The 23,267-nt window shown below is 47.9% G+C and overlaps 4 protein-coding genes across 4 annotated transcripts; 1 reads left to right on the forward strand and 3 right to left on the reverse strand.

The window, feature by feature from the left end:
• Positions 1-1,803: 1,803 nt before the first annotated feature.
• LOC101764350 (cytochrome P450 93G2) lies at positions 1,804-3,864 on the reverse strand. Its single transcript, XM_004987231.3, has 2 exons — positions 2,665-3,864; positions 1,804-2,588 (listed from the first exon to the last, which is right to left on the reverse strand). Exons 1-2 carry the CDS (start codon positions 3,556-3,558, stop codon positions 1,944-1,946), a joined length of 1,539 nt encoding a protein of 512 aa, XP_004987288.1. The 5' UTR covers positions 3,559-3,864; the 3' UTR covers positions 1,804-1,943.
• Positions 3,865-4,223: 359 nt separating this feature from the next.
• On the reverse strand, positions 4,224-6,580 carry LOC101763534 (protein TIC 62, chloroplastic). Its single transcript, XM_012843177.2, has 7 exons — positions 6,159-6,580; positions 6,001-6,049; positions 5,640-5,904; positions 5,437-5,509; positions 4,970-5,212; positions 4,557-4,675; positions 4,224-4,384 (listed from the first exon to the last, which is right to left on the reverse strand). The coding sequence occupies exons 1-6, from the start codon at positions 6,516-6,518 to the stop codon at positions 4,622-4,624; spliced, it is 1,044 nt and encodes a 347-aa protein (XP_012698631.1). The 5' UTR covers positions 6,519-6,580; the 3' UTR covers positions 4,224-4,384; positions 4,557-4,621.
• Positions 6,581-9,880: 3,300 nt separating this feature from the next.
• On the reverse strand, positions 9,881-11,413 carry LOC101764753 (probable pyridoxal 5'-phosphate synthase subunit PDX1.1). The gene has a single exon (XM_004987232.4). It carries the CDS (start codon positions 11,094-11,096, stop codon positions 10,140-10,142), a length of 957 nt encoding a protein of 318 aa, XP_004987289.1. The 5' UTR covers positions 11,097-11,413; the 3' UTR covers positions 9,881-10,139.
• Positions 11,414-19,588: 8,175 nt separating this feature from the next.
• On the forward strand, positions 19,589-23,018 carry LOC101765158 (sulfoquinovosyl transferase SQD2). Its single transcript, XM_004987233.4, has 9 exons — positions 19,589-20,160; positions 20,237-20,354; positions 20,439-20,512; positions 21,052-21,107; positions 21,185-21,268; positions 21,343-21,430; positions 21,554-21,631; positions 21,956-22,012; positions 22,115-23,018. Exons 1-9 carry the CDS (start codon positions 19,766-19,768, stop codon positions 22,623-22,625), a joined length of 1,461 nt encoding a protein of 486 aa, XP_004987290.1. The 5' UTR covers positions 19,589-19,765; the 3' UTR covers positions 22,626-23,018.
• The last annotated feature ends 249 nt before the right edge of the window (positions 23,019-23,267 follow it).

Genomic DNA, 23,267 nt, shown 5'->3' on the forward strand with positions numbered 1-23,267 from the left:
TTCACGTCTTCGGTCCATCCCCCACGGTTTCGACCCCGATGGCCGATGTCGCTGTCTTCGGGCTCCTATGACCTATACCACATGTTTTCATGGCCAAACATGTGTTCGGAGGCAATTTTCTCTTGCTTGATCCAGCCCCTACATTTTAGTCCTCGGTGGCCGGGGTGGCCATTTTCGAGCTCCCGTGACCTATAACACACATTTTTATGACCGAAAACACATACGAAGACCATTTTCAAATCTTCGATCCATCCCCTACATTTTAGTCCTCAGTGGACGGTGTCACCGTTTTCAGGCTCCACTGACCTATAGCACATGTTTTCGTTGCCGAAAACGCGTCCGTAGGCCATTTTCACATCTTTGGTCCATCCCCCCACATTCTTACCCCAATGGCCGGTGTCGCTGTTTTCGGGCTCCGTGGCCTATAGCACACGTTTTCGTGGACGAAAACTCGTCCGGAGGTCGTTTTCACGTCTTCGGTCGATCCCCCACGTTTTCGACACCAGTGACCAGTGTCGCCTGTTTTTGGGCTCCTTGACCTATAGCACATGTTTTCATGGCCGAAAACGCGTCCGGAGGCTATTTTCACGTCTTTGGTCCATCCCCCATGTGTTCGACACCGGTGGCCGGCGTCGCTGTTTTTGGGCTCCCGTGACATATAGCACACGTTTTCGTAGCCGAAAATGCGTCCGAAGGTCATTTTCACGTCTTCGGTCCATCCCCCATGTTTTCGACCCCAATGGCCGGTGTCGTTGTTTTTGGGCTCCCATGACCGATAGCACACATTTTCGTGGTCGAAAACGCGTCCAGAGGCCATTTTCACGTCTTCAGTCAATCCCCACGTTTTTGACCCCGGTGGCCGGTGTCGCTGTTTTCGGGCTCTCGTGCACGTTTTCATGGTCGAAAACGCGTCCGGAGGCCATTTTCACATCTTCGGTCCATCCCCCACGTTTTTGACCCCGTTGGCCGGTGTTGCTGTTTTCGAGCTCCCGAAAATAGCGACACGAGCCACCAGGGTCGAAAATGTTAGGGATGGATCGAAGACGTGAAAATGACCTCCGGATGCGTTTTTGGCTATGAAAATGTGTGCTATAGGCCACGGGAGCCCGAAAATGGCCACATCGGCCACCGAGGACTAAAATGTAGGGGTTGGACCAAACAAGTGAAAATTGCCTCCGAACACATATTCAGTTAAGAAAACGTGTATTATATCTTGTTTTTCGTCCTTCCTGCTGCATCCGATGGAGGTATCCGTGGGTTTATAACGTGGAGCTTCTTTCCTCAACCATGACCTATAGCGCATTTTTCTCTGAAATAACGCATGTCTTGTGGTTTTTTTTTTCACTTGTTCAGATGATCCTACTCGTTTTCATCTCAGGTCTCTGGTGCAGGTAGTTTCCACCTCCCATGAGCCAAAGGACATGTTTCCTTGGCCGAACACGTGCCCAATGTCATTTTTCACTTGTTGGAGTGGTTGTCTTTTTTGTCCTAGATCTCCGATCTAGCTGTTTTCCACCGAAATGTGTGTCTACTAGCATTTCTCACTTGTCCTACTGGTTTTTATTCTGGGTGTTGCCTAGGAAATTAAATGGTGGAGTCAATCAGCTTGAGGCCGCACGGATGCAAAATACCCTACGAGATGTATGCTCTTGGTTACTTTAGCATTCGATCCCAGTTACCAAGCGTATGCCTCTCTTTGTATAACTCCCTCTCGGGGGAGGAGGAGCCTTCTTGTAAAATTTTCATTCCACCGCCTAAGGTGTGAATGCGGCTGCTTGGTCACTACCGCCTTGTCACCCCGGGTTTGCACAAAAAATACCATCGATCTTAATTATTCCGGCTTGCACAAAAAAAAAATAACATCGATCATAACTCAAACTGGTAGCAATTCATACTACACTCAGCAGAATTAATTCATAGTGTACTTAGGAGCAGGGTGGTAGCTAGACTCCGGGCAGCGGATCGAAGCGCGGAGTGGGAATGAGCACGAGCGGCTGCTTCCGTGCGGCGACGAGCCCCTCGGCCTCCTCCATGTCGAGCGGCGGCGCCTTGGAGTGCCCCTGCGGGATGGGCACCGCCCAGTCGAAGCACTGCACGAGCGCGGCGAGGAACGCCGGCACAGACACCATGGCGAGGCCCATGCCGGGGCAGGCGCGGCGGCCGCTCCCGAAGGGGATGAGCTGCATGTGCTGGCCCTTGGGGTCGACGCCGGCGCCGGCGCCGCCGGGCATGAAGCGCTCCGGGCGGAACTGGAGGGGCTCCTCCCACGATCCCGGGTCGCGGCCGATGGAGAAGATGTTGAAGAAGACGGAGGTCTTGGGCGGGATGGTGTAGCCGCGGACGTGCACGGGCTCGATGGTCTCCCGCTGCGCGAACACGGCCGGCGGCTGCAGGCGCAGGGTCTCCTTGAAGACGGCCTGCAGGTAGGGAAGCCGCGCGACGTCGTGCTCGCCCACCAGCCGCGCGCCGCCCACGACGTCGTCCACCTCCGCGCGCAGCCTGTCCAGGCACGCCGGGTGGTTGATGAGGTGCGACAGCATCCACTCCACGCTGGTGGCGGTCGTGTCGGACCCAGCGGTGAAGATGTCCTGTTCGTTGTCGTGTACATGTTGCATAAATTATTTGCATAAAAAGAGATGCAAAGAGATATGGTGTAGTACTGACGAGGATGAAGGCCTTGATGTTCTCCCTGGTGAGCTTGACCTCGGCGTTCTGGTCCTCCGCGGCGTCCATGAGGATGTCCAGCAGGTCCTTGGTGGCGGCCTTTTGTTGGCCGGCCGCCGCCGGCGACCGCCGCGCCTCCTCCTTTGCCGTGATCATGATCTCCATGAGCGCGTCGAACTTGTCCCTCACCTCGCGCGTCCTCCTCGTGAGCCCCTGCAGGTCCCACCCCCGGCAGATGCCGACGTAGTCCTCGAGGTTGAAGGCCCCCACGACCTCGGCGACGTGCTTGGCGCAGTCCCTCGCCGCCTCCGTCATGTGGCCCGGCAGCGCGCTGGCCACCATGCGCATGATGGCGTTGTTGGACATGCTGATGAGGTGGCGGCTGACGTCCACGGCCTCGCCCCTCGCCGCCGCGTCGCGCGCCGCCCGCAGCACGGCCGCCAGCTCCGCCTCCCGCACGGGGCGCAGCTGCTCGACGGTCCTCGGGCCCAGCAGCTCCGACATGCAGAGGCGCTTCATGAAGCGCCAGTGCTGGCCGTAGGGCGCGAAGGCGAAGCCGGCGTCGTCGTAGGCCAGGTGGCGCGTCACCACCGTCAGCGGCCGCTCCGGGATGCTGGCCTCGAACTTGAGGAGGTCGCGCGCGGCGTCGGCGGTGCCGGCGACGACGCAGTGCGTGGAGGGGCCGAGGCGCAGGTACACGAGGGGCCCGTAGCGCGCCAGGATGCGGTCGAAGGCCCGGTGCGGCGGCGGGCGGATCAGGTGCAGGTGGCCGATCAGCGGGAGAGCCATCGGGCTCGGGGGCAACCGGTGGCTACCGCTCCTCCTCCTGCTGACGAGCGCCGCCGAGAGTGCGAGGAGGAGCAGGAGGGCGGCCACAGCAGCGGCGGCCTCCATTTCTGGTTGCTTTTTTCCGTTCCTGGTGTGCTAGCTAGCTTCTCTCCGGCGGCGACGACAGAGCTTAGATTTTTTTGCCTTAACATATATAACAATTATATGGTGGGACGAGGAGGAAGGAAGGCCACCCATGGCACCTACCCGGCGTATCCATCGCTGAGGTTGGTCGATGGGCTTCGTGGCTACTGCTTTCATTTATATTGCAGTGTCGGGTAGGTGCCATATACGGGCCCGATTGCACCATCCAGCTCGCTCCAACCCTACCGATAATTCGTTTTGATATTTTTTAGGTGCATAATAAAAACTATGTATTTAGACACAACACAAATTAACCTAGATGCATGGTAAAAGTTATATCTCTAGCAAAGTTAAAATAATTTACAATTTGCGAACTAAGCGTAGCTCAGCTGATAAGGTTTCTTGTGGTGGAACTTGTCCACCAGGGTTCGAGCTCTCAACTCGGCACTGGTGCTCATATTTTCCTAGATTTATTCTAGGATGTAACCGGCGCTATTTTTTCAGTGGTAGGCGGTATGCCATCGACAGCGAGACCCTAGTGGTGACTTCATCGATCTCGAGGATTTGTCGGCTCAGTCTTTCGGAGGAGCTTGTATGAGTAGGGTTGTGTGCGTGTGTTCGTAGGAGCAAGTATACGTGCGTGTATGTGAGTGTCTACGTCTGTGCTGTGTGATTCGAAAAAAAACTTATAATTTGGAACGGATGGAGTACCAAGTAGAAAAACATATAAGAATGAACAAAAAAAATTTATATCTATATCTTGGGCGCCGATAGGGTTGATGAGCTTGGAGCCTTCAGGTCCTTGTACCTACAGCAAGATCAAATAAAGATTGCTGACTTAATCATCAGTAAAATTAAGGAAATTAAATGATTACATCAATTTGTTTAATTTGCTGGATACATGCGGATATATATAGATTATGCATGCATGTATGTATTGCCAACTTGATCACATATATATAATTGGAAGGAATTATTACGATGTGTACGGTGAGAGTGGTCGCTCTGCTTTCGCCGGCTCTCTGCTGGAGGGTCTGGCTTTGGCTCACCCATTGGCTATTGACTTCACCTTCTCCGTTTCGTCCTCGGCGGGGGGTTCCTGCGAGTGGTTTCGTTAGGTTTGGTTTGATTTATTCACATGCTTCTGATAAAAAAAACGTCCTTAATAGTCTTTTCTTTTTTAGAGGGATATTTTTTATAGGGTTTTGTCATTGATGTGGACCGCGGCAATAAATTACATAGATAACGAGAAGTCATTAAGGGAAAGCATTGGAGGACTAATGAGAAAAGACTTATTTACATTTATTAAATGATAAGCTTGGTTGTGTTTCTTATCATTGTGTCAAGGTGAAATATCCCTACGTCAAAAGAGAATATAGGGAGTATTACGTACCCTCTTGGAAGGGATGGCGGCGAGGAGCTGCTCCATTGGCAGCAGCGGCGCGGTTGTCTCGGCGATCACCTCCACCACCTTGCAGTAGGCCGCCCTCCTATTGTTGGCCATGCATCCGATGAGCTCCGCCACCTGGAGGTTGGAGACGAGGCCACCCACGTAGGTGTCCTCCATTGCCACCACCAGGTTGTGTGTCTCCTTAAAAGTGTCTGTCGGCCTCTCCATTCCTCCGGGCCTTATGATCTACTTACACCATTATTAATTGGCAGCATTCCTTACACCGTGTAATGTAATATAAATTTCATGCTCCGTCCGTCCCAGAATATAGCTATGTTTAGATTTTTTTCAAAGTCAAATATAAAAGAAAAATAATTGGCAGCATTATATTATTGGCAAATCGACAACGACACGTACAAGCTAAGGTAAGGTAGGAATTAATTAGAGCAGGAGGGAGTGCCTGCCTATACCGTGTATGGGATGCCACTGGCGATGAGTGCTTCTTCAGCTCGTCTCTTCCAGAGCAGAACGCCCCAGAACAAGCTGCTTGTTCATTAATTATTAGTTATATTTGCCAAGAAAATCGATTAAGCCACGAATTAGTATCAAGCAGCTAGTAGGCCGTTGTTGCTTATATTAATTAATTCCAAGTGAGATGGGATCGATCGATTACTTGAGGAGGAACGCAGGGAAGCCGATCCTGTTGGTGCCCAGGGATGTAACCAGGACGAAGTGCTCGACCTGTGCAGCAGTGGCTGCTTGTACAAGCTTGGTGGTGGCCATGTAGTCGATGCGGTACGGCCCCGTGACATCCAAGATCTCCTTCTCGCTGGCACCAATGGAGCACACCACCAGTGAAGCATTGCCGATGGCCTCAACGATGCCGTCCTGCGGCTGCTTCTCCAGATCACACTCCACGATCTCAAGCTTCTCCGAGGCTGCATATCGATTAATAAGATCACTATCATCAGCTCGATATATTAGATAGATGACACTGATCGAGATCGCATCGTTGTCTGCGTTGATCATCTCACGCGAAATCGCAGCTGCTGCGTTGCCGTCTAGTTTCAGCTGCTGGACGCTCTGGAAATCAATGCAGATTCATTCCTTCATTATTCATATTGATCATCCTCTCCATTGTATTGAGTAAATAAAATAAATAATTGATGCACAAGCAAGCTAAGTAAGGTACCTGCACCAGGGACGACGCCCTCTCCGCGTTCCTGACGGCAGCGCGGACACGGAAGCCAAGCTTGATGAGCTCCCTTACGGCTCGGGAGCCAACTCTTCCGGTGGCGCCGGCCACGAAGACGAGGTCTTTCTCTTTCTGCTGCTGCTGCGGCGGCGGCGGCGTCGCGGCACTAGAAGCGGAAGCAGAAGCACGAGGCGGCCATGCCCTTGGCCGGGCTGGTAGTGAGTTACTGCTACTGATCAAGCTCCTCTGCTTGAGCTTGAGCAGCCACGGACTAGGGCGACTGGTATTGCATGACGCCGGCGACGAAGAAGATGGGTGGCCGTGGCGCAGAGGCGACAGGGAGGCGACGGTGTCCATGCCCACTCCCAGCTCTTCTCACGGGAAAACTAAACACACCGACACGGCCGGATGAATTTTTTAGGATCCGACGTGGCGTCGCCGAGTCCACACTCTGGGATAGCGTGGGGTCCACCCCTAATCCCCCTTGTCGTTTCTCGTCCTCTCTCTTGCCCCGGCAACACCTCGCTTTCTTCCATTTAACTTGATTGAGCCCCACTTTTTATTCGGTTGCAGTTCTTTCTAGCTAAACATGAGGTTTACAGCCCATATATTTGGACTTGTGCCGTGGCAAATCCTCAGGTAAAGAGTCCCTTTGGTAAGAATCCGGCTCCTCCTAAAATATCTCCAGACTCTAACTTTTCTGGTGGAGCAACTTCTCTGGTGAAGTTGAAGTCATTTTAAAAAAATATTTGTCATAACGGCTTCTCCTAAAATATCTCCAGACTCTAGCTTTTCTGGTGGAGCAACTTTTCTGGTGGAGTTGAGGTCATTTTAGAAAAATATTTGTCATAACGGCTTCTCCTATTTCTTCTGAATAATGTGAGGGTCAAATGTATATTGCACCCCTCCCTATTTTCACTTTATTGTACACACAATTTTATATGTTCCCGCAATTTATAATATCATTGCATGCGGAAATTAAAAAAGGATTAATAAGTAATGGATACAATTATAGATTACTAATTATTTCTTTTTCTATTTTTATGGTTCTCTCTTCCCCTTGTTTCTTTCCTCCTTATCCGCTACTCACTCCCATCCTCATCCTTCCTCCACCCAATAGCACACCATGTCCCTCCTTCCTCCACCCAATAGCACACCATGTCCCTCCTTCCTCCGCCTTGCGGTGGTCCCACCATCCTGCAAGCAGCACGTGGCTCTGACCTCATCGTGCCACGCCCTTGCCACCACATTGTGGCCCTGACGCGCCACCCCACTATGGCCTCGCGGTGCAGCCCTCGCCGCTCCCCAGCTCCATCGCGCCGGTCCTGTGCCGTCCCGCAGCCCTAATGCACGCTCCGGCCCTGCCGCATCGCTCCCCTGTCATCGTGCCTTTGCTGCTATCCTACTGCTTCTATTGCTCCACCGCCGTTGGTGCCCAGCTGCACGCTCCGCTGTGGTCGCTACTCTTCGCCACCGTGTGCTCCGCTGCAGTTGGTGCCTAGCTGCTACTTCTGCTTCGCATGGAGCAGCTAGTGCCCGGCAGTGCGCTGCCCTTGGCCACTGCACGCCCCATCGGGGGTTGGGTGGGTTGGGAGGCTGGTGGCATTTTAGGGTGAAAATTAGGTGAACTCTATAGGCATTTTGGTACAATCGATGCGAGTGCGGAAGGAGGAGCCACTGGAGCTAGTATTTTCAGCTCCAGATCTCAGTTCATTTTCGCGAATGGCTTTGCGAGTGCTTCACTATTGAAGTTGTTTTCTTTTATGCATTTGGTATGACTCCTTCAGAAGCTGAAGTCGGAGCCATTGGCGTCCTACCAAAAGCCTCAAAATTTCTATTTCCTTGGCATGACATTCAAGTACCCCCTTTCACCAGTTTTGCCCCAAAGTACAATATGGAACATGTTAAGCCTCAAAATTTCTATTTCCTTGGCATGACATTCAAGTACCCCCTTTCACCAGTTTTGCCCCAAAGTACAATATGGAACATGTTAAGGTGTCTCACGTATTTTTAAGACCAAAACCATATGCAGCAGGATGTGTGCTACATTACACGTATAACAAAAGAATAAAATAGGAGACAAAATAAGAAAGAATGGGCGGCAGGAATCTCAACAATGCGTGTGTTTTTTTGGCCGAATGCAAAGATTAGGACCATTCACGAAGAAGGCGGTGGGCAGGTCCGGTGGGTTCGCAGTCAGGAGGCCGCCGCCGCCGCGACCTCTGACATCAGGCGCGCCTGCGGCGGGTCAATGGGCCGTGGATTGCCATCCAGCTGCTCCATCCGGCTCCAGGCAAGTGATTCCCTGCTCGCTGCTCCACCCATCCCCTGTGACTGACTGGATGAGAGAACTCACTTATCGGCAAGTCCGTTGTCTGCATTACAATAATATGAAATTCATATGATGGATCGATGTACATCCATCATGGGTACAACAACGAATCACGAAACCATAGCGACAGCAATAGCATCACGCAATGCACCCATATCCATGTCATCTCGTAAAGCAGCACCACCACCATCTATGCTAGGTTAGGTTGGATTACCATCATCTTCCTTAAAAATCCCATTCAAAATGCACGGCTAGCTGCGGGGGCCAAGCCCAAGGGCGCGGCATCGGATGCAGGGAGGCGGGTAGGGGCGGCTGGCGGTGGGGGGCAAGCCCAAGGGTGTGGCGTCGGTTGCAAGGAGGCGGGCAGGGGCGGCCAGCTGCGGGGGCTAAGCCCGGCGGAGGCAGGGAGGCGGGTAGCGAGAACCGAGCCGGCGGTGAACTGAGATGGCGGCGACGGGATCTGCAGGAGGTGGCGAACGGGATCTAGCCGGTGGAGAGCGGGAAATTTGCAAGGGACCGGTGGAGGCAGGTGGGGCGGTGGAAAAATCGCTTTGTTTGCCCCAGAAGCACCTCCCGAGCCGCGTACAGGATAAGCGGTGCGCTAGTTATTTCCTAGATTGTGGGCTAAGCGGCTTAGGTGGTAAGCAGGAAATAAGCAAGACGTTTGGGTGAACTTATGGCTTATTTCCACCGATAAATGGGAAATAAGCGGATCCAGGCCCAAAACCACGGCACCCCAACGGGTTCCACCCGCCTACTTGAAGGATCCAAAAATTCTTAGCCTGATTTTAATGCAAACTGAGGGGGGAAAACAGCGTCGTCTCGCAGGGTGACGGGAGGGGCCCCTCCGCCGCCCCAAAAACCACCGCACACTGCCTCCGGACTCCGGACTCCGGACTCCGCACTCTGTGGCTCGCCATAGCTGCTTCTGTCACTGCATGCATGCTTATTGACTGGCTTCCAATGGGCAGCAAGATCAGCGGAAGAGAAGGAAATATGTGATATCCGGCAAAATTAGGGGCACTGGATGGATGAGCTGCCCATGAGCAACTGATTTTATAAGCCACTGGCGCGAGATGGTGACCGACAACGCTGCCTCGTGCTATGCGTTGGAGAAGAAAGGAGAGATCTTTGCATAATTGGGCTGCGGCTAGTGAACGGATTGGATGGGCCACGGCAGCCCATTTCACAACCTAAGGTTTTCCAGGGTTTAGGAGTTGAGTGTCTGCTAATCACATCAGCGGCAATGACATTAACATTGTGGTAACCTGCATTCCATCAACTTCCATAAGCCATAATTTTAGTACCAGCACCAAGGCAAGGAATTCCCAATAACAATCTATCAATCAGAGATTCAGAGTTGGGATGGCTCGTCAGCCAGAACAAATTCATCGAAGCAGGGCAGGCTGTGCACTCCATGATGCATAGGATCATCATCGATGAACAACATAGGTTGGTTTCTTCATTCATCCATTATTGACGGAGAGAGATGGATGATCGAGAAGCAGGCTACCGATCGGATCAGATATTCGGATGGGAGATGTACTATGCAGTACTAGTAATAGAAATTACTTTATTGCTACTAAAAAGAAGACAACAACAAAGGAAGGAAGGATAGATTGGTTGATAATAGACGGCAGAAATGGTCACTCGGATCTGGCGGCGAATCGCTCGACCTTTGGGTCGTTGAGGTTGATCCCGACCATTGCCTCCCCGAGCCCCGCGCTGACTTCGGCGAGGATGTTCGGGTCGCTGTAGTGGGTGACGGCCTGCACGATGGCTCGCGCCCGCCGCGCAGGGTCGCCGCTCTTGAAGATGCCGGAGCCGACGAAGACTCCGTCGCATCCGAGCTGCATCATGAGCGCGGCGTCGGCGGGGGTGGCGACTCCCCCCGCGGCGAACTGGACGACGGGGAGGCGTCCCAGCTGCTTGGTCTGCATGACGAGGTCGTAGGGGGCGGCGATGCGCTTGGCGTAGGCGAAGACCTCGTCGTCGTCCATGTTACGGAGCGCGCGGATGTCGCCCATGACGGAGCGGACGTGGCGCACGGCCTCGACGACGTTGCCCGTGCCAGCCTCCCCCTTGGTGCGGATCATGGCGGCTCCCTCGCGGACGCGGCGCAGCGCCTCGCCGAGGTCGCGGCAGCCGCAGACGAAGGGGACGCGGAAGTTGTGCTTGTTGATGTGGTGGGCGTCGTCGGCGAGGGTGAGGACCTCGCTCTCGTCCACGTAGTCTACGCCGATGGCCTCAAGGATCTGGGCCTCGACGAAGTGGCCGATGCGCGCCTTGGCCATGACGGGGATGGTGACGGCGCGCTTGATGTCGCGGATGAGGCCCGGGTCGGACATGCGGGCGACGCCGCCCTGCGCGCGGATGTCGGCGGGGACGCGCTCCAGGGCCATGACGGCGCAGGCCCCGGCCTCCTCGGCGAGGCGCGCCTGCTCCGGGGTGACGACGTCCATGATGACGCCGCCGCGCAGCATCTGCGCTAGGCCGACCTTGACGGAGAAGGTGGACTTGGACTGCTTGGAGGGCTCCAGCAGGGCGGCGCCGTTGTTGCCGTAGACGGTGACCACGCCGCTGCCGTTGCCGTCGGAAGCCATTTCGTTCTCTCTTGGGAGGTGGGGTGGGGGATTGGTTGGGTTTCTCTCTGGATCTGCTTACTAGTCTCTCTGCTCCCTCTCTCTCGGGAGGTGGATGAGGAGGAGGTGGAGGAGGAGGAGAGAAGATAGGAGGGGATTCTGGAGCCTTCCCTTCCCTCTGCCTGCTTCTTTTAAGGCTCAGGCAGGCTCTCCCACTCCCAGGCACAGAGGGGGGGAGAGAGAGGCGGCGGCGGCGGCGGCTGCCCCGGGCAGGAGAGAACAAGTCTGGTAGGTGGGCGGAAGGGAAATGGGTGGCGACGGCGGTCCAGTGGGATGCACGGACGGCCCAGATGGCCTCCTAGGTCAGTAGGAGTAGTAAAAACACACACGACACGAGGAAAAAGAGGAGGAATCCAATCCCATCTTTCCTTCTTCCTTCCATTCCTTGGTTGGCTGTTGGCCTCTCTTCACCACTCAACTCGAGCGTTCCCTTCTTCCTTTCGACTCCGCGATCTACTGCCCTCTCCGTTTTAAATTATAAGCTATTTCAACTTCCTCTCAAATTTGATCAAATTTATACAATAAAATACTAATATCAAATATGTATTATTAGTTTCTTCATTAAATATATTTTTAATAGTATATCTATTCGGTATCATAAACCTTTATGATGTTTTCTATAATTTTAGTCAAACATAAAATGATTTGATTCTCAAAAAAGTTGAAACGACTTGTTATTTGGAACGAAGGGAGCATTAATTAATTATAGATATAATAATATAAAATATGGCTAGATAGAGCATGTCTCTGCTTTTGAGGATTTTTCTCTACCTTTTCGTTTTCTTATTATTATTTTTTGCCAAAAGGATGGAAATTGGTTTTCCAAAAAAAAAAGAGAAGGTCTTGAATTGGATCCCATGGCCGTCTGCAAACAGAATCTAGCTAGTCCAGTGGCGGGCGGGCGTGGGCGTCAGTGAGAGGGATGTATGGCTTCTTTTCTTTGAAAAGTGAGTAGCAAGCAAACAAAACAAAAGGAGATTCGTGACCTCACCTCACCACCGATGGAGTGGAATGGAATGGAAAGCAGGAGCGCAGCGTCTCCACCGCCGACGCCACACAATTTCCATCACCAACTCAAACTGCTGCTGCGTTTTGCCTGCTTCAAATAGATATTTCTCTTCCTCCTGGCCTTCTTTATCAAAAAAAAATATTTCTCTTCTTCCTTGAAAGAAATATTTTCCGATTTTCCGGTCACAATCCGGATTGTCCAACCTCCGATCCCTAGCACACGCCTTCCCATCCGTTCCCCTCCACCACTTGCGCCGCCGTATCTCCCTATCTCTAAAAGGTTTGTGGAGGCGTGGTCCATGGCGGCGCCCATGAAGGGGGAAGGAGCACCCCCTTCCAAGTGGAGCGTGAAGACGAGGAGCTGCAGGCGGAAGAGGCCAGCCTCTGCTTGCGCACACACCAGCCCCAGCTGCCCCTTGTGCCTACCTACGTGCAGACACCTCCCCTTATCCGATTCGTCGAGGAAAGAGAGAGTCACCAAAATCTATGTGGGCCCCCACAAAAAGGATCAAAAAACAGGCACCGCTCTTCCATGCAGCCCGGCGTCTGGTTTCCTCCGTCCTCGTTTCCTTCGCTGGCGCTTCGATTCATAAATATGAATCGGATCTTCTCTCCTCCGAGTAACGATGCGTCACTTTGAGCATGCCACGTCCGGCACCTGGAGACTTTGGAGTAGAGTCATCAGAGGTGGGTGTAGTTCGAATGTGATATCGATGCATTGCAGTCCTGTTGCCATGGCATGCTGCTAAGGTGTTCGAAGGATTGCCTGCACAAGGAAGTCAATAATGGGAGTGCAGCTACAGTCCACATGTTTCTTGCTGTGAGTTGGGGGGTAGGAAAGAAAAGCTAAATCTTGCATCACTATCTTTAATACATTTCCACCTATCACAAATGGTAAAAGTTAAAATGTTTTACTTCTACAATGTTGATAATTATAATGACAATAAGCCCTCCGATTTCACTGGTAGTTTGCACGCTGATTGAAGGCGTGATGATGGTTAAGAGGTAAATGATCATTTTTCTCTACTAATCTGTGTAATCTCTGTGTCCATGTGTTTCCATTGTTTGATTCAGTTGAGTGAAAAATTAAGCCGTTCTCCTTTTTCGGCATGGAGCGGATTTATTCCTTAAGAGGAATGAGTGGATCCGGTTGGGTCACTCGATCCTGGAGGGTTTCATTCCAAAGTTCAAGATATAGGGATTGATTCCGTGTCGCTAAAAGGTCAGAATAACCAAAACAAGCTGAAATAGAATCAAGGCCAGCTCTATTCCGGTCAATGGTTATTTTGTATTAGACCAAATTTTAAACTGGATCAAATTAATCCATGCGGAATAGATCTCGTTCCGAGCAGTTTCGAAAGAAATGAACGAGGCTTTAATGCATGCAAATTTAGAAAACCATGAACTAAGACTATGACTACGAGGATCAGACAAGTTTCATGATATATAGTTCAACTATGACTATGACTAGCAGATAAAGGACAGGTATTTGGGAGTGTTTGGCTCTTCGTGACCTCCTAAAATTCCTATCACATCGAATATTTAGATACTAATTAGGAGTATTAAACATAGATATAATTACAAAACCAATTGCACAGATGGAGGCTAGTTTGCAAGATAAATCTATTAAGCCTAATTACTCCATGATTTGACAATGTGATGCTACAGTAAACATATGCTAATGATGAATTAATTAGGCTTAATAGATTCGTCTCGCGAATTAGCCTCCGTCTGTGTAATTAGTTTGATAATTAGCTCATGTTTAGTCCTCCTAATTAGCCTCCGAATATTCGATATGACATGAATTTTAGTTTGGACTAAAGATCCAAACACCCCAAAATTTTTAGTCTGAACTAAAGATCCAAACACCCCAAAATTATTTGAAACTGTATTGCAATGAGTGCAGCTACACTGCAGCCGAGGGGACCATCAAATGAACACCAAAGCAGCGAACCACTATTAGAGGAGGTCTGTTTTCTTTTAGGCATGCATGCAAGACATGTTTATCTTATCTGTGCAGTTATCTACCACTATTACAAAAGGTCTGTTTTCTTTTAGGCATGCATGTAAGACATGTTTATCTTACCTGTGCAGTTATCTACCCAATGCAATACTCCAGTTAGTCTTGTGAATGCTCTCTTTTTTATCATCCTGTGCAGATCTGCGTTTCAAGATTTGAGCAGTGGATTGAAGGTGTGTTTATGTCATGTATCAATCGTCCTAATGACTTCTTATATTTTCATAATATGCCGTATACTCTGCATATTTACATGCGAGCAGTGGATTGAAGGCTTAGTACATGGGTGGTTCAGATATGCCGTATACTCTGCATATTTACATGGAAACAGTAATCGAGCTCCAAGCGTGGAGTTCAGAACAACCTAATCTCCAGCATTAATACTGCGTGTGGAAGGACAATATATATGTATGGCGTGGCACATTACAAACATGGGTTCCTAAAGCAGAAGACTGGTAACCTGCTTACAACTAGCATACAAGCAATTAGATTGTCAACATAGATGTCATATTGTGTTCTTTTGCAGGGATGTGATAGGCTTTTTGGTTTATAACTCTTCATGTGTTCGTGAAATGATTCTATTGTATCAATGAAAACCACTATGAGTACTCATTTACTAAGTACTTGATCAATAACATTTGTATAATTAATTAATGTTTTCTTACAATGATCCATAGTAATGTGCAATAACATTCTACAGTTCATGCTTTCTTACAATTATCCATATTAATGCATAATAGTTCTGAACTAAGTTGTATGAACTGGAAATTTCATATCCTAATAATAAAACATTGCGTGATTGATTGGCTTAATTTAGAGTTAACTTTTACGAGCCAGGGGTAATGATCCTCCACTCTGGTATTAGTCATTGATTAGAGGGTGACCATAAGATGCAGACCAAGGTGATTCATTTAAGTGCTCATTTGATCTTGCACGCTTTATTGAATAATATAATTGTTACCGCGTTTTGGTTTACCTTTTTTTAGACCTTGACTACACTGCACGTTGCCCGCCTCCATTTAGAAAATGTGAACTTTTTTGTGTGAGCAGTCTTATGATCTATGAAATAAACACATGTTGCAGCCCAGTCGCAGATAGTGTTGTTTACTTATATTCTTTTGATGCTTTCAGTTAGATGGGCAACTCAAGAGCACCTAAATAGTGGCATTTCTTCGCAAAAAAATAAATAGTAGCATCTTGAGGCTAAGGCCTAAAGGTGAGGAGGTCTGTGAGCAAGCTGCTTACAGCCGTGTTGCCTCCCTAATTGGCATTCTAGCTGGGTGGCCTCGGCTTGCTGCTCTAACCTCTAAGAGATTGGCGGGGTGCCTAGCTCTTTGGGCTAATAATCCATTATTGGTTGTTAACTATGGTTGATACATAACTTATTGTGTACAACATAACATAATGTGGTGATTTTCCAAGTGTGACTGGTTTTGCTCATAATGATTTTTCATTCAAGGAATTGTTTCGAAAAATATAGTGACGAGTTATTTTGCATACGATGAGTGCTGGAGTATATTGAGTACCAAAGTATTGGTTCTTAGTCCAATGCGGTGATATGGTGCAATTTAACTAGTAATTTAGGAGGAGCTAGGCGTCCTAGGTGATTTTTCATTAAAAAGAAGAAATAGCACCTAAATTCAAACTAGCGGGGACTCAAACTTAGGTGGTTAAAGTGCACGGCCACACCTCCGACCCTAACCAGTTAAGCTAGGCTCACTTGCTGCAGACTTCATCAAATCATAGTGGTTGCTAGTAACAGTACGAGTACAAAACATTTCATCAAGTCTGGTAACGAGAAAGATAAGCACACAAGAAACATACCTGAATAACCTTCAGCCCCCATCTCTTTGCATAGTGACGGTACACGAGCTTCGTTCAGAACTAGAACTCTTGAGTCTTACAATGTCATTGGTTTGGTTTGAGCAACGTACAACGACTCTACCGGTCATATTAGGGTTATGCTAAGTTACCACCAAGGCTAAACTACAACACACAGGTGGCAGGTGTCGATGTTTAGATCTGGCAATCTATCGAGGGAAGTGCCCGAGGTAGTGTTTAGTACGTGGGGCTCGCCGAGATCAGAAACTCGAAGGTAAACTCGAACACACGATTTAGACAGTTTCGAACCGCTGAATAGCGTAATACCCTACGTCATGTATGTTGGTTGTATTGGATTGGATTGAACTTGCTTTGGAGGGGGTCCCTGCCTCGCCTTATATTACCGGGGGCAGGGTTACAGGTCGGTTGTTTACAAGAATATTAGTCGGATTTGACTAGTGAGTCCTACTCTAATTGCTACGAGTAGTTTTCTAATCCTCGACTAGTTTTCGTCCTCCACGTAGACCATACCATCCTGCACCGTAGTCTTCACGTCTGACACGTCTCGGTGTATAGTCTTGTATCAAGGACTGTCCAAACCTTCTAATGGATTCATAGATGTATGGACGACAAGCCTCCGGGTACTTTTTAGTTAAATGTAGCGGCCCCGAGTACTTTTGCAGGCTTCCCCGACTAGTGCTCTTCGAGTTGAGTCTTCAAACGAACTCGAGTACTGCCATACGGCTAGAATGTGCTCAAACCTCATTTAAGCTCTTCGCTGATAAATTCCCCTTCTTCCTCCTCGCGCCCGAACCACTCCACTAGACCAAGAGCTTCGGGCTCCTTCTCCATGGCAAGCAAGCAACCTTAGGGAGGTGTTGCTCGATTTTTTTTTCCTTATTTTCATGGGGATTTCACTCATCCAAAGTATTGTAAATGTTAGCTACTTCATCCTCCCTTCATTTATTATCATTATGCTTTGTTTTATCCTTTAGAGATAGAGAAAAATGAGTTTTTTAGAATGAGGGAGAATGGAGAGGGTTTTTATTTATACCTATTTTTGAGCTAGAATTTGATGGGTAGCTTGCTCGTTATAAATGATTCGTATCAGGTAAAGAACTTGATCAATATTAGGTATAAGAAAAAACAGAGTAAATGTGTTTTTAGTATTTAGTCATTGTAATAAAATTAAGGTAAATAAATTGTAGGTGTAAAAAATAGAATTTGGTCATTGCTACAATTTTTCATGTAACTGTAATTTAACAATAATTATATTTATTTGATTAATAATTTATTTATCTCATGTTTAGTGCAAGGACTAAATATTATAAACACATTTACTCTATTTTTTCCTACCTAATATTGATCAAGTTTTTTATCTACTATGAAGCTCTATGTTCATTTTTCACGTAATACGATACAGATAGATCGGCAATGGATGTACCACCTCCGCTCCTCCAATCCCATAGAACAGTGTCTGCAAATGGTATGAATGTGCTTACACTATTCTCTGGTATTGGAGGAGCGGAGGTGACTCTCCATAGACTTCGAGGAACATTCTAAAGAGCTAGTTCCTCCGCTCCTCCAATACTAGAGAACAGTGCCTGTACATGGCATGAATGTGCTTACACTATTCTTCGGTACTGGGGAGCGGAGGTGGCTCTCCATAGACTTTGTAGAAGGTTGAGTCATGTGCAGAGATAGCTTGGAGGGCGAACATTCTACTATGTTGTACCATTATTTTAGGATAATTGACTACGTGAAGTCCATTATGGAGCATATGTAATCTTTAGTGTATATGTATCTTTATTGTCTTGTTTCAGAATTCTAGCATTTTTCTTTTTGTCAATCTAGTGAATGTTATGAATGTTGATTGGTGTAATTTTCATGTGAATTGTTTTTATCGTTATGAAGGTTGATTGGTGTAAATTATCAATATTGATCAAGTCTTTATCTAATACAAAGACCTATATCCATTTCTTACGTAATATTATTTATCTCACGTTTATTGCAAGGACTAAATATTATAAACACATTTACTCTATTTTTTCTCTACCTAATATTGATCAAGTTCTTTATCTAATACAAAGACTTATGTCCATTTCTCATGTAATACGATGCAGATGGACCGACAATGGACGCATAACGCGGACAGATGGACCAAGAAGTTTGTTGATGGCTTGCATTATTTTCTCGAAGTGGCTAAAACCAACAAACCAGAGAAGTGATTCATATGTTGTCCATGCTTCCAATGCAGTAACAAGAAGTGCTACTCTTCCTGGGGGACTGTTCACAACCACTTGTTTAGATACGGTTTCATGCCTAACTATTTGGTTTGGACTAAGCACAGAGGGGTTATAATGGAAGATGACAAAGAAGAGGAGGATGATAACAACATTCCGGACTGGGCCGCGGGTCAAGCTTTTGTAGGTATTATTATGGACGAGGCTGATGAAGAAGAATTTGAAGAAAACAATCCTATTGATAATCTTGGTCAGGTGCTACAGAATGTATAGAAAGCCTCTGGTTGGAAATTCTTTATGTCTAGCTGAATACACCTCCCAGAAAGGCTCAACATTAGTGTGTCGGATTGGGGCATGGGCGACCCATCCCTATCCATATATATCAAACTATCTCCATCCCAACCCTGGAGGTAGAGCAATTGTTTGTGCACAGCTGATTCCTGGATCAAGCTTGCAAATAGTTTGAGTTGACAGGAGTGCAGTGCAAGCTTATAGTAGATTCAAAACGCGAAAACTTTGCATGTCATTGAAATGGGCGAAGACTAGTCCGATAATCCATCTTTTTATAAAGTTTGGTTACAATTTGGTGAAAATTTGAGGATTGAATACTCCCGGAGAAGATGTTGGAGAATTACGAAGGTACCCATGTATTTTATATAAAGGGGAGTATGCGTGCTTTTTTATAGACCCTTGCAATGACTGAAAGATCCAGATTAGTTCTATTTTTTTACCTGATCGGTGAAATATGCAAATTTCAACAAAATTCGAAAATCTATGGGATTTTTCAATCGTACCTTAAACTCGACTGAACCGGATTGCATGCATACCTGATTCAATCCAACCTTAATCAAAACCCATGTAAACCCAATTAGCCATCAATTTACAATGGGAAGTTGACGCAATAATAGTATCCAATGCAAGGAAAAAGTCTATACTAACTAGATACGGGACCTCTCATGATTCCAGAACCCCCCTCCTCAAGTGGTTCTCACAATAGTTTTCTCTTCAAGTGGGATGCATCGCGCCTGCTTCTACACGAGAAGGTCCCATGTTCAAGCCTGTCGTCCTTGAATGGAGGGCTGTAAAAAAAGCTTCGAGATCAATTCAAACTCTAAACGAGCAGACACAGACATTGTATCTAGGATGGAGTCATTCTAAACGAGATCATCTTTCGGTTCATTTCTCGACAAGTCTGACATGCAAACACAGACGCATATCATGTACAAAATGGCATCTTGGACGCAACGCTTGAACTGTTGAGCAGATGTTGAGCGACTAGCGAGGAGCTCATGGTGATTGGTTGGACGCGGATAAGGCTGCTCGCTGATGGCATCTGCTAATCCTGGCAAACCGAATATGCTCTCTGTCCTCACCTCAACCTCAACGACAAACGCTCAGCAGTACTGTATCATCTTCCTCCAGCCATTTTCCTGGATTCCATTACCATTCCACTGGCGAGTGTGGTGTAGCAGCAGCCGAGAATACTAGTAGTGATCAGTGAACCAGAACCAGAGGGTCTTCAGCCAGCGACACAACAAAGGATGGCGGCGGCGGGCGCCGTCGTTCCCAGGCCGCCTCCTCCTCTTCCTATAACGGCCTTCCCCTCCTCCTCGTGGCCCCGCCTCTCCCCGCGGTATCCCCTAAGATTAAGAAGCATGCTCCGCCGCCCCCTTCCGTGCGCCGCCGCATCCTCCTCCTCCGTCTTGATGCCCGATCCGGACCTGGAGCCTGAGCCCGCCCACGAGGACGAGTCCAGGCCCCGCCGCATCGCCCTCTTCGTCGAGCCCTCGCCCTTCGCCTACGTCTCCGGCTACAAGAACCGCTTCCAGAACTTCATCAAGTACCTCCGGGAGATGGGCGACGAGGTGATTGTGGTCACCACGCACGAGGGCGTGCCTCAAGAATTCCACGGAGCCAAGCTAATCGGATCCTGGAGGTCCGTTCCGCCGGCCCCCAATCCCTTTGCTTTCTGCTGCTGCTGCTGCTCGTATCACCTTCTTGCTTGCTTGCAGCTTCCCTTGCCCCTGGTATCAAAAGGTTCCGCTCTCGCTGGCGTTGAGCCCTCGAATCATCGGAGAAGTTGCTAGATTCAAGCCTGACATTATTCATGCCTCTTCCCCTGGGATTATGGTAATTTCTTTTTTAACTACAAAGGTACATCAGTACCTCACCTCTTCACAATACTCTGCTTACTGCTTCTTCTGTTCATGACAGGTATTTGGTGCGCTAATTATCGCAAAGCTGCTCTGCGTCCCTCTTGTAATGTCATACCACACCCATGTCCCAATGTGAGTTTCTCATTCTCAATGCCAAAGGGAAAAGTAACACTAGGTGGCCGCGGAACACAATTACATTCTTTTCCGCCAGACACTACTAACAGTTGCTTGGCATGCCATTGTCTCTGTTCATTCATTGTCAAAACCACCATTTTGAAAAATAAAATGAAAAAAAGGCTGTGAACTTTTCATAACCGAGAGAACTTGAGTGTCAACAAAGAACTGCAACTTGAAGATAACAGAACCATCTTGTCCTTTCTTCTGTCTTCATTCATTGTCGAGAACCATCAATGTGAAAAACAAGGGGGGCGTGTGAACATTTCATGACCAGGAGAACTTGAGTGTCACCAAGAAAATGGCAACTTGATGCGAACAGAGTCATCTTAGCTGACAACAACAGATCAACATAATCCTAGGTTCCTTAAGGAAAAAAAACTTTGTGAGGACTTATTGACATTCTTTAGATGACACCTATTTCAATTGTATGTATCCTAGCATCATGGTTTTACACACATGGCTGCATGGCAAACTGATTCTTTTGATTATGGCAGTTATATACCCCGATATACATTCAGCTGGCTTGTCAAGCCCATGTGGCTAATTATTAGTAAGTTTCACTCATTTGCTCTAGGAATACATTATTTTGCATGATTAGTCAACTGATATGTTTCTCACGTGCCGTAGAATTCTTGCACCGAGCTGCCGATCTCACACTTGTACCATCAGTTGCTATTGGCAGGGATCTTCAAGCTGCCCGCGTTACAGCAGGTTTACTTAACCACTTTGTCTGTAGTTTCATATTCTTTTACTTCTACCATTTCTCACATGGTTTGTGTTTCCAGCCAATAAGATACGCCTTTGGAACAAGGGTGTTGATTCAGAAAGCTTCCATCCTCGCTTCCGAAATAAGGAAATGCGTTCAAGGCTAACGTATGTATTTCGGTTATTCTCACTCAGTCTGTATCTGTGCACTTAATGTTTGACTGGTTGTTGCAATGAACAAATATTTTCTTACATATGCCTGACTGTGGGGCTTACATGTTGTTCAAGCAGTAATGGAGAACCAGAAAAACCACTAATATTGTATGTTGGACGCTTAGGAGTGGAGAAAAGTTTGGATTTTCTTAAGAGGTGAGCTCTTGATGTGTCTGACTTTTTTTAATGCTACAGTAGAAGCTGGATGGTGCATTATTCATTTTGCAGCAACTTTTATTAATTGGGTCATCAACAACAAGATACGGTCACGAATAGTTGAGCACAGAAATTGTCCAAAAGCATGTTCAACCAGTCTGATTCGTTTTTATCAGGTTATAGTTGCTTGGGACCTCTGTCACTCTGCTTTTTACGGAGACCCTCACATGTGCTTATTTAACCATAATAATGTTTTCTTGGCATACTCTACCCCGTGATTGTCAAATGTCAGTACTCCTGAATTGTTGGTTTGGTACCTTGCAGAGTCATGGACCGACTTCCAGGATCAAGAATTGCGTTTATCGGAGATGGCCCATTCAGGTCAGCACCTGGGCCTTGTGCTTTGGCATGGAACCAGAGCAAGTGTTATTGGGAAGATGGTAGAAGGGAAACGTGATTCTTTCTTACCATCTTTCTGTGCAGGGCTGAGCTTGAGCAGATGTTCTCAGGTATGCCTGCAGTGTTCACGGGTACGTTGCAAGGGGAAGAGCTATCGCAGGCCTATGCCAGTGGGGATGTGTTTGTGATGCCTTCAGAGTCAGAGACGCTTGGCTTTGTGGTGCTCGAGGCCATGTCATCAGGAGTTCCGGTAGTCGGCGCTCGAGCTGGAGGAATACCTGATATTATACCGGAGGACCAGGAAGGGAAGACCAGCTTTCTGTACACGCCAGGGGATGTTGATGACTGCGTTAGCAAGATTGAGCGTCTCTTGTCATGCGAGGAGTTGCGAGAGACGATGGGGAGGGCTGCCAGGAAGGAGATGGAGAAGTTCGACTGGCGAGCGGCGACGAGGAAGATCCGGAATGAGCAGTACAGCGCTGCGATCTGGTTCTGGCGCAAGAAGAGGGCACAGCTGCTGAGGCCCGTTCAGTGGGTGGTCCGGAAGCTGGTGAGGCCGACAACGCCTGGGGCTGCCGTTGCGAAGCAATCATAGAAGAATGTTAAAAAAAAAGCAATCATAGAAGAGGAAGCATTTCCGTAAAAAAAAACAGAGAGAGGGAGAGAGGAAGCATTCTGGACGGTGCATCTGCTTCTGTGGTGTTGACGATTGGATGTCTGATGCTCAACAATTGATGGGAAGGAAGCTCGAGCTTCCAGTACAATTGAATGGATGATCACTCACCATTAGGTTTAGGACTGGTTGATTGTAAATCGTACATACGCGTGTACTACTTCATTCGCTTGCTACATTGCATCCTACTATTCTGTCTTTGGTAGACTACTATTCTGTCTTTGGTAGAATTGGCAGTCCGTAAATGAGATGCGTTGCCATGTCATAGTAATTACGAAGAGAAGAGACGAAATGAGTTTCATGAAACTCGATTTACACGATTTCCAACACATGAAACTCTTTCACACCTTCCATGGAGAGCTACTCTTTTCATTCCAAATTGTAGGTCGTTTTGATTTTTCTAGGTGCATAATTTTTTTATGCATATAGATATAATGTATGCCTAGATGCATAATAATATTTATGAACTTAGAAAAATTAAAACGACGGATGAAGTAAAGTTTTTATTTCATTCGATCATGTGTCCAATTAAAAACTTCGACATCATGAATTAAATAATGGGGA

This window comes from Setaria italica, unplaced genomic scaffold (genome assembly GCF_000263155.2).
Source record: "Setaria italica strain Yugu1 unplaced genomic scaffold, Setaria_italica_v2.0 scaffold_11, whole genome shotgun sequence".
In the NCBI taxonomy this organism is placed as follows: Eukaryota; Viridiplantae; Streptophyta; class Magnoliopsida; order Poales; family Poaceae; genus Setaria; species Setaria italica.

Bases quoted from the DNA above. Each gene is read 5' to 3' on its own strand.
- LOC101764753 (XM_004987232.4), bottom strand. From the start codon at position 11,096: ATGGCTTCCGACGGCAACGGCAGCGGCGTGGTCACCGTCTACGGCAAC.
- LOC101765158 (XM_004987233.4), top strand. From the start codon at position 19,766: ATGGCGGCGGCGGGCGCCGTCGTTCCCAGGCCGCCTCCTCCTCTTCCT. The intron at 20,161-20,236 runs GTCCGTTCCGCC...GCTTGCTTGCAG, and splicing joins AAGCTAATCGGATCCTGGAG to CTTCCCTTGCCCCTGGTATC. The intron at 21,108-21,184 runs GTAAGTTTCACT...CACGTGCCGTAG, and splicing joins GCCCATGTGGCTAATTATTA to AATTCTTGCACCGAGCTGCC.
- LOC101764350 (XM_004987231.3), bottom strand. From the start codon at position 3,558: ATGGAGGCCGCCGCTGCTGTGGCCGCCCTCCTGCTCCTCCTCGCACTC. The intron at 2,589-2,664 runs GTCAGTACTACA...GACAACGAACAG, and splicing joins ACATCAAGGCCTTCATCCTC to GACATCTTCACCGCTGGGTC.
- LOC101763534 (XM_012843177.2), bottom strand. From the start codon at position 6,518: ATGGACACCGTCGCCTCCCTGTCGCCTCTGCGCCACGGCCACCCATCT. The intron at 5,510-5,639 runs GTAATCGATCGA...ATGAACAAGCAG, and splicing joins TTCCCTGCGTTCCTCCTCAA to CTTGTTCTGGGGCGTTCTGC. The intron at 4,676-4,969 runs GTACGTAATACT...AACCACTCGCAG, and splicing joins CCGCCATCCCTTCCAAGAGG to GAACCCCCCGCCGAGGACGA.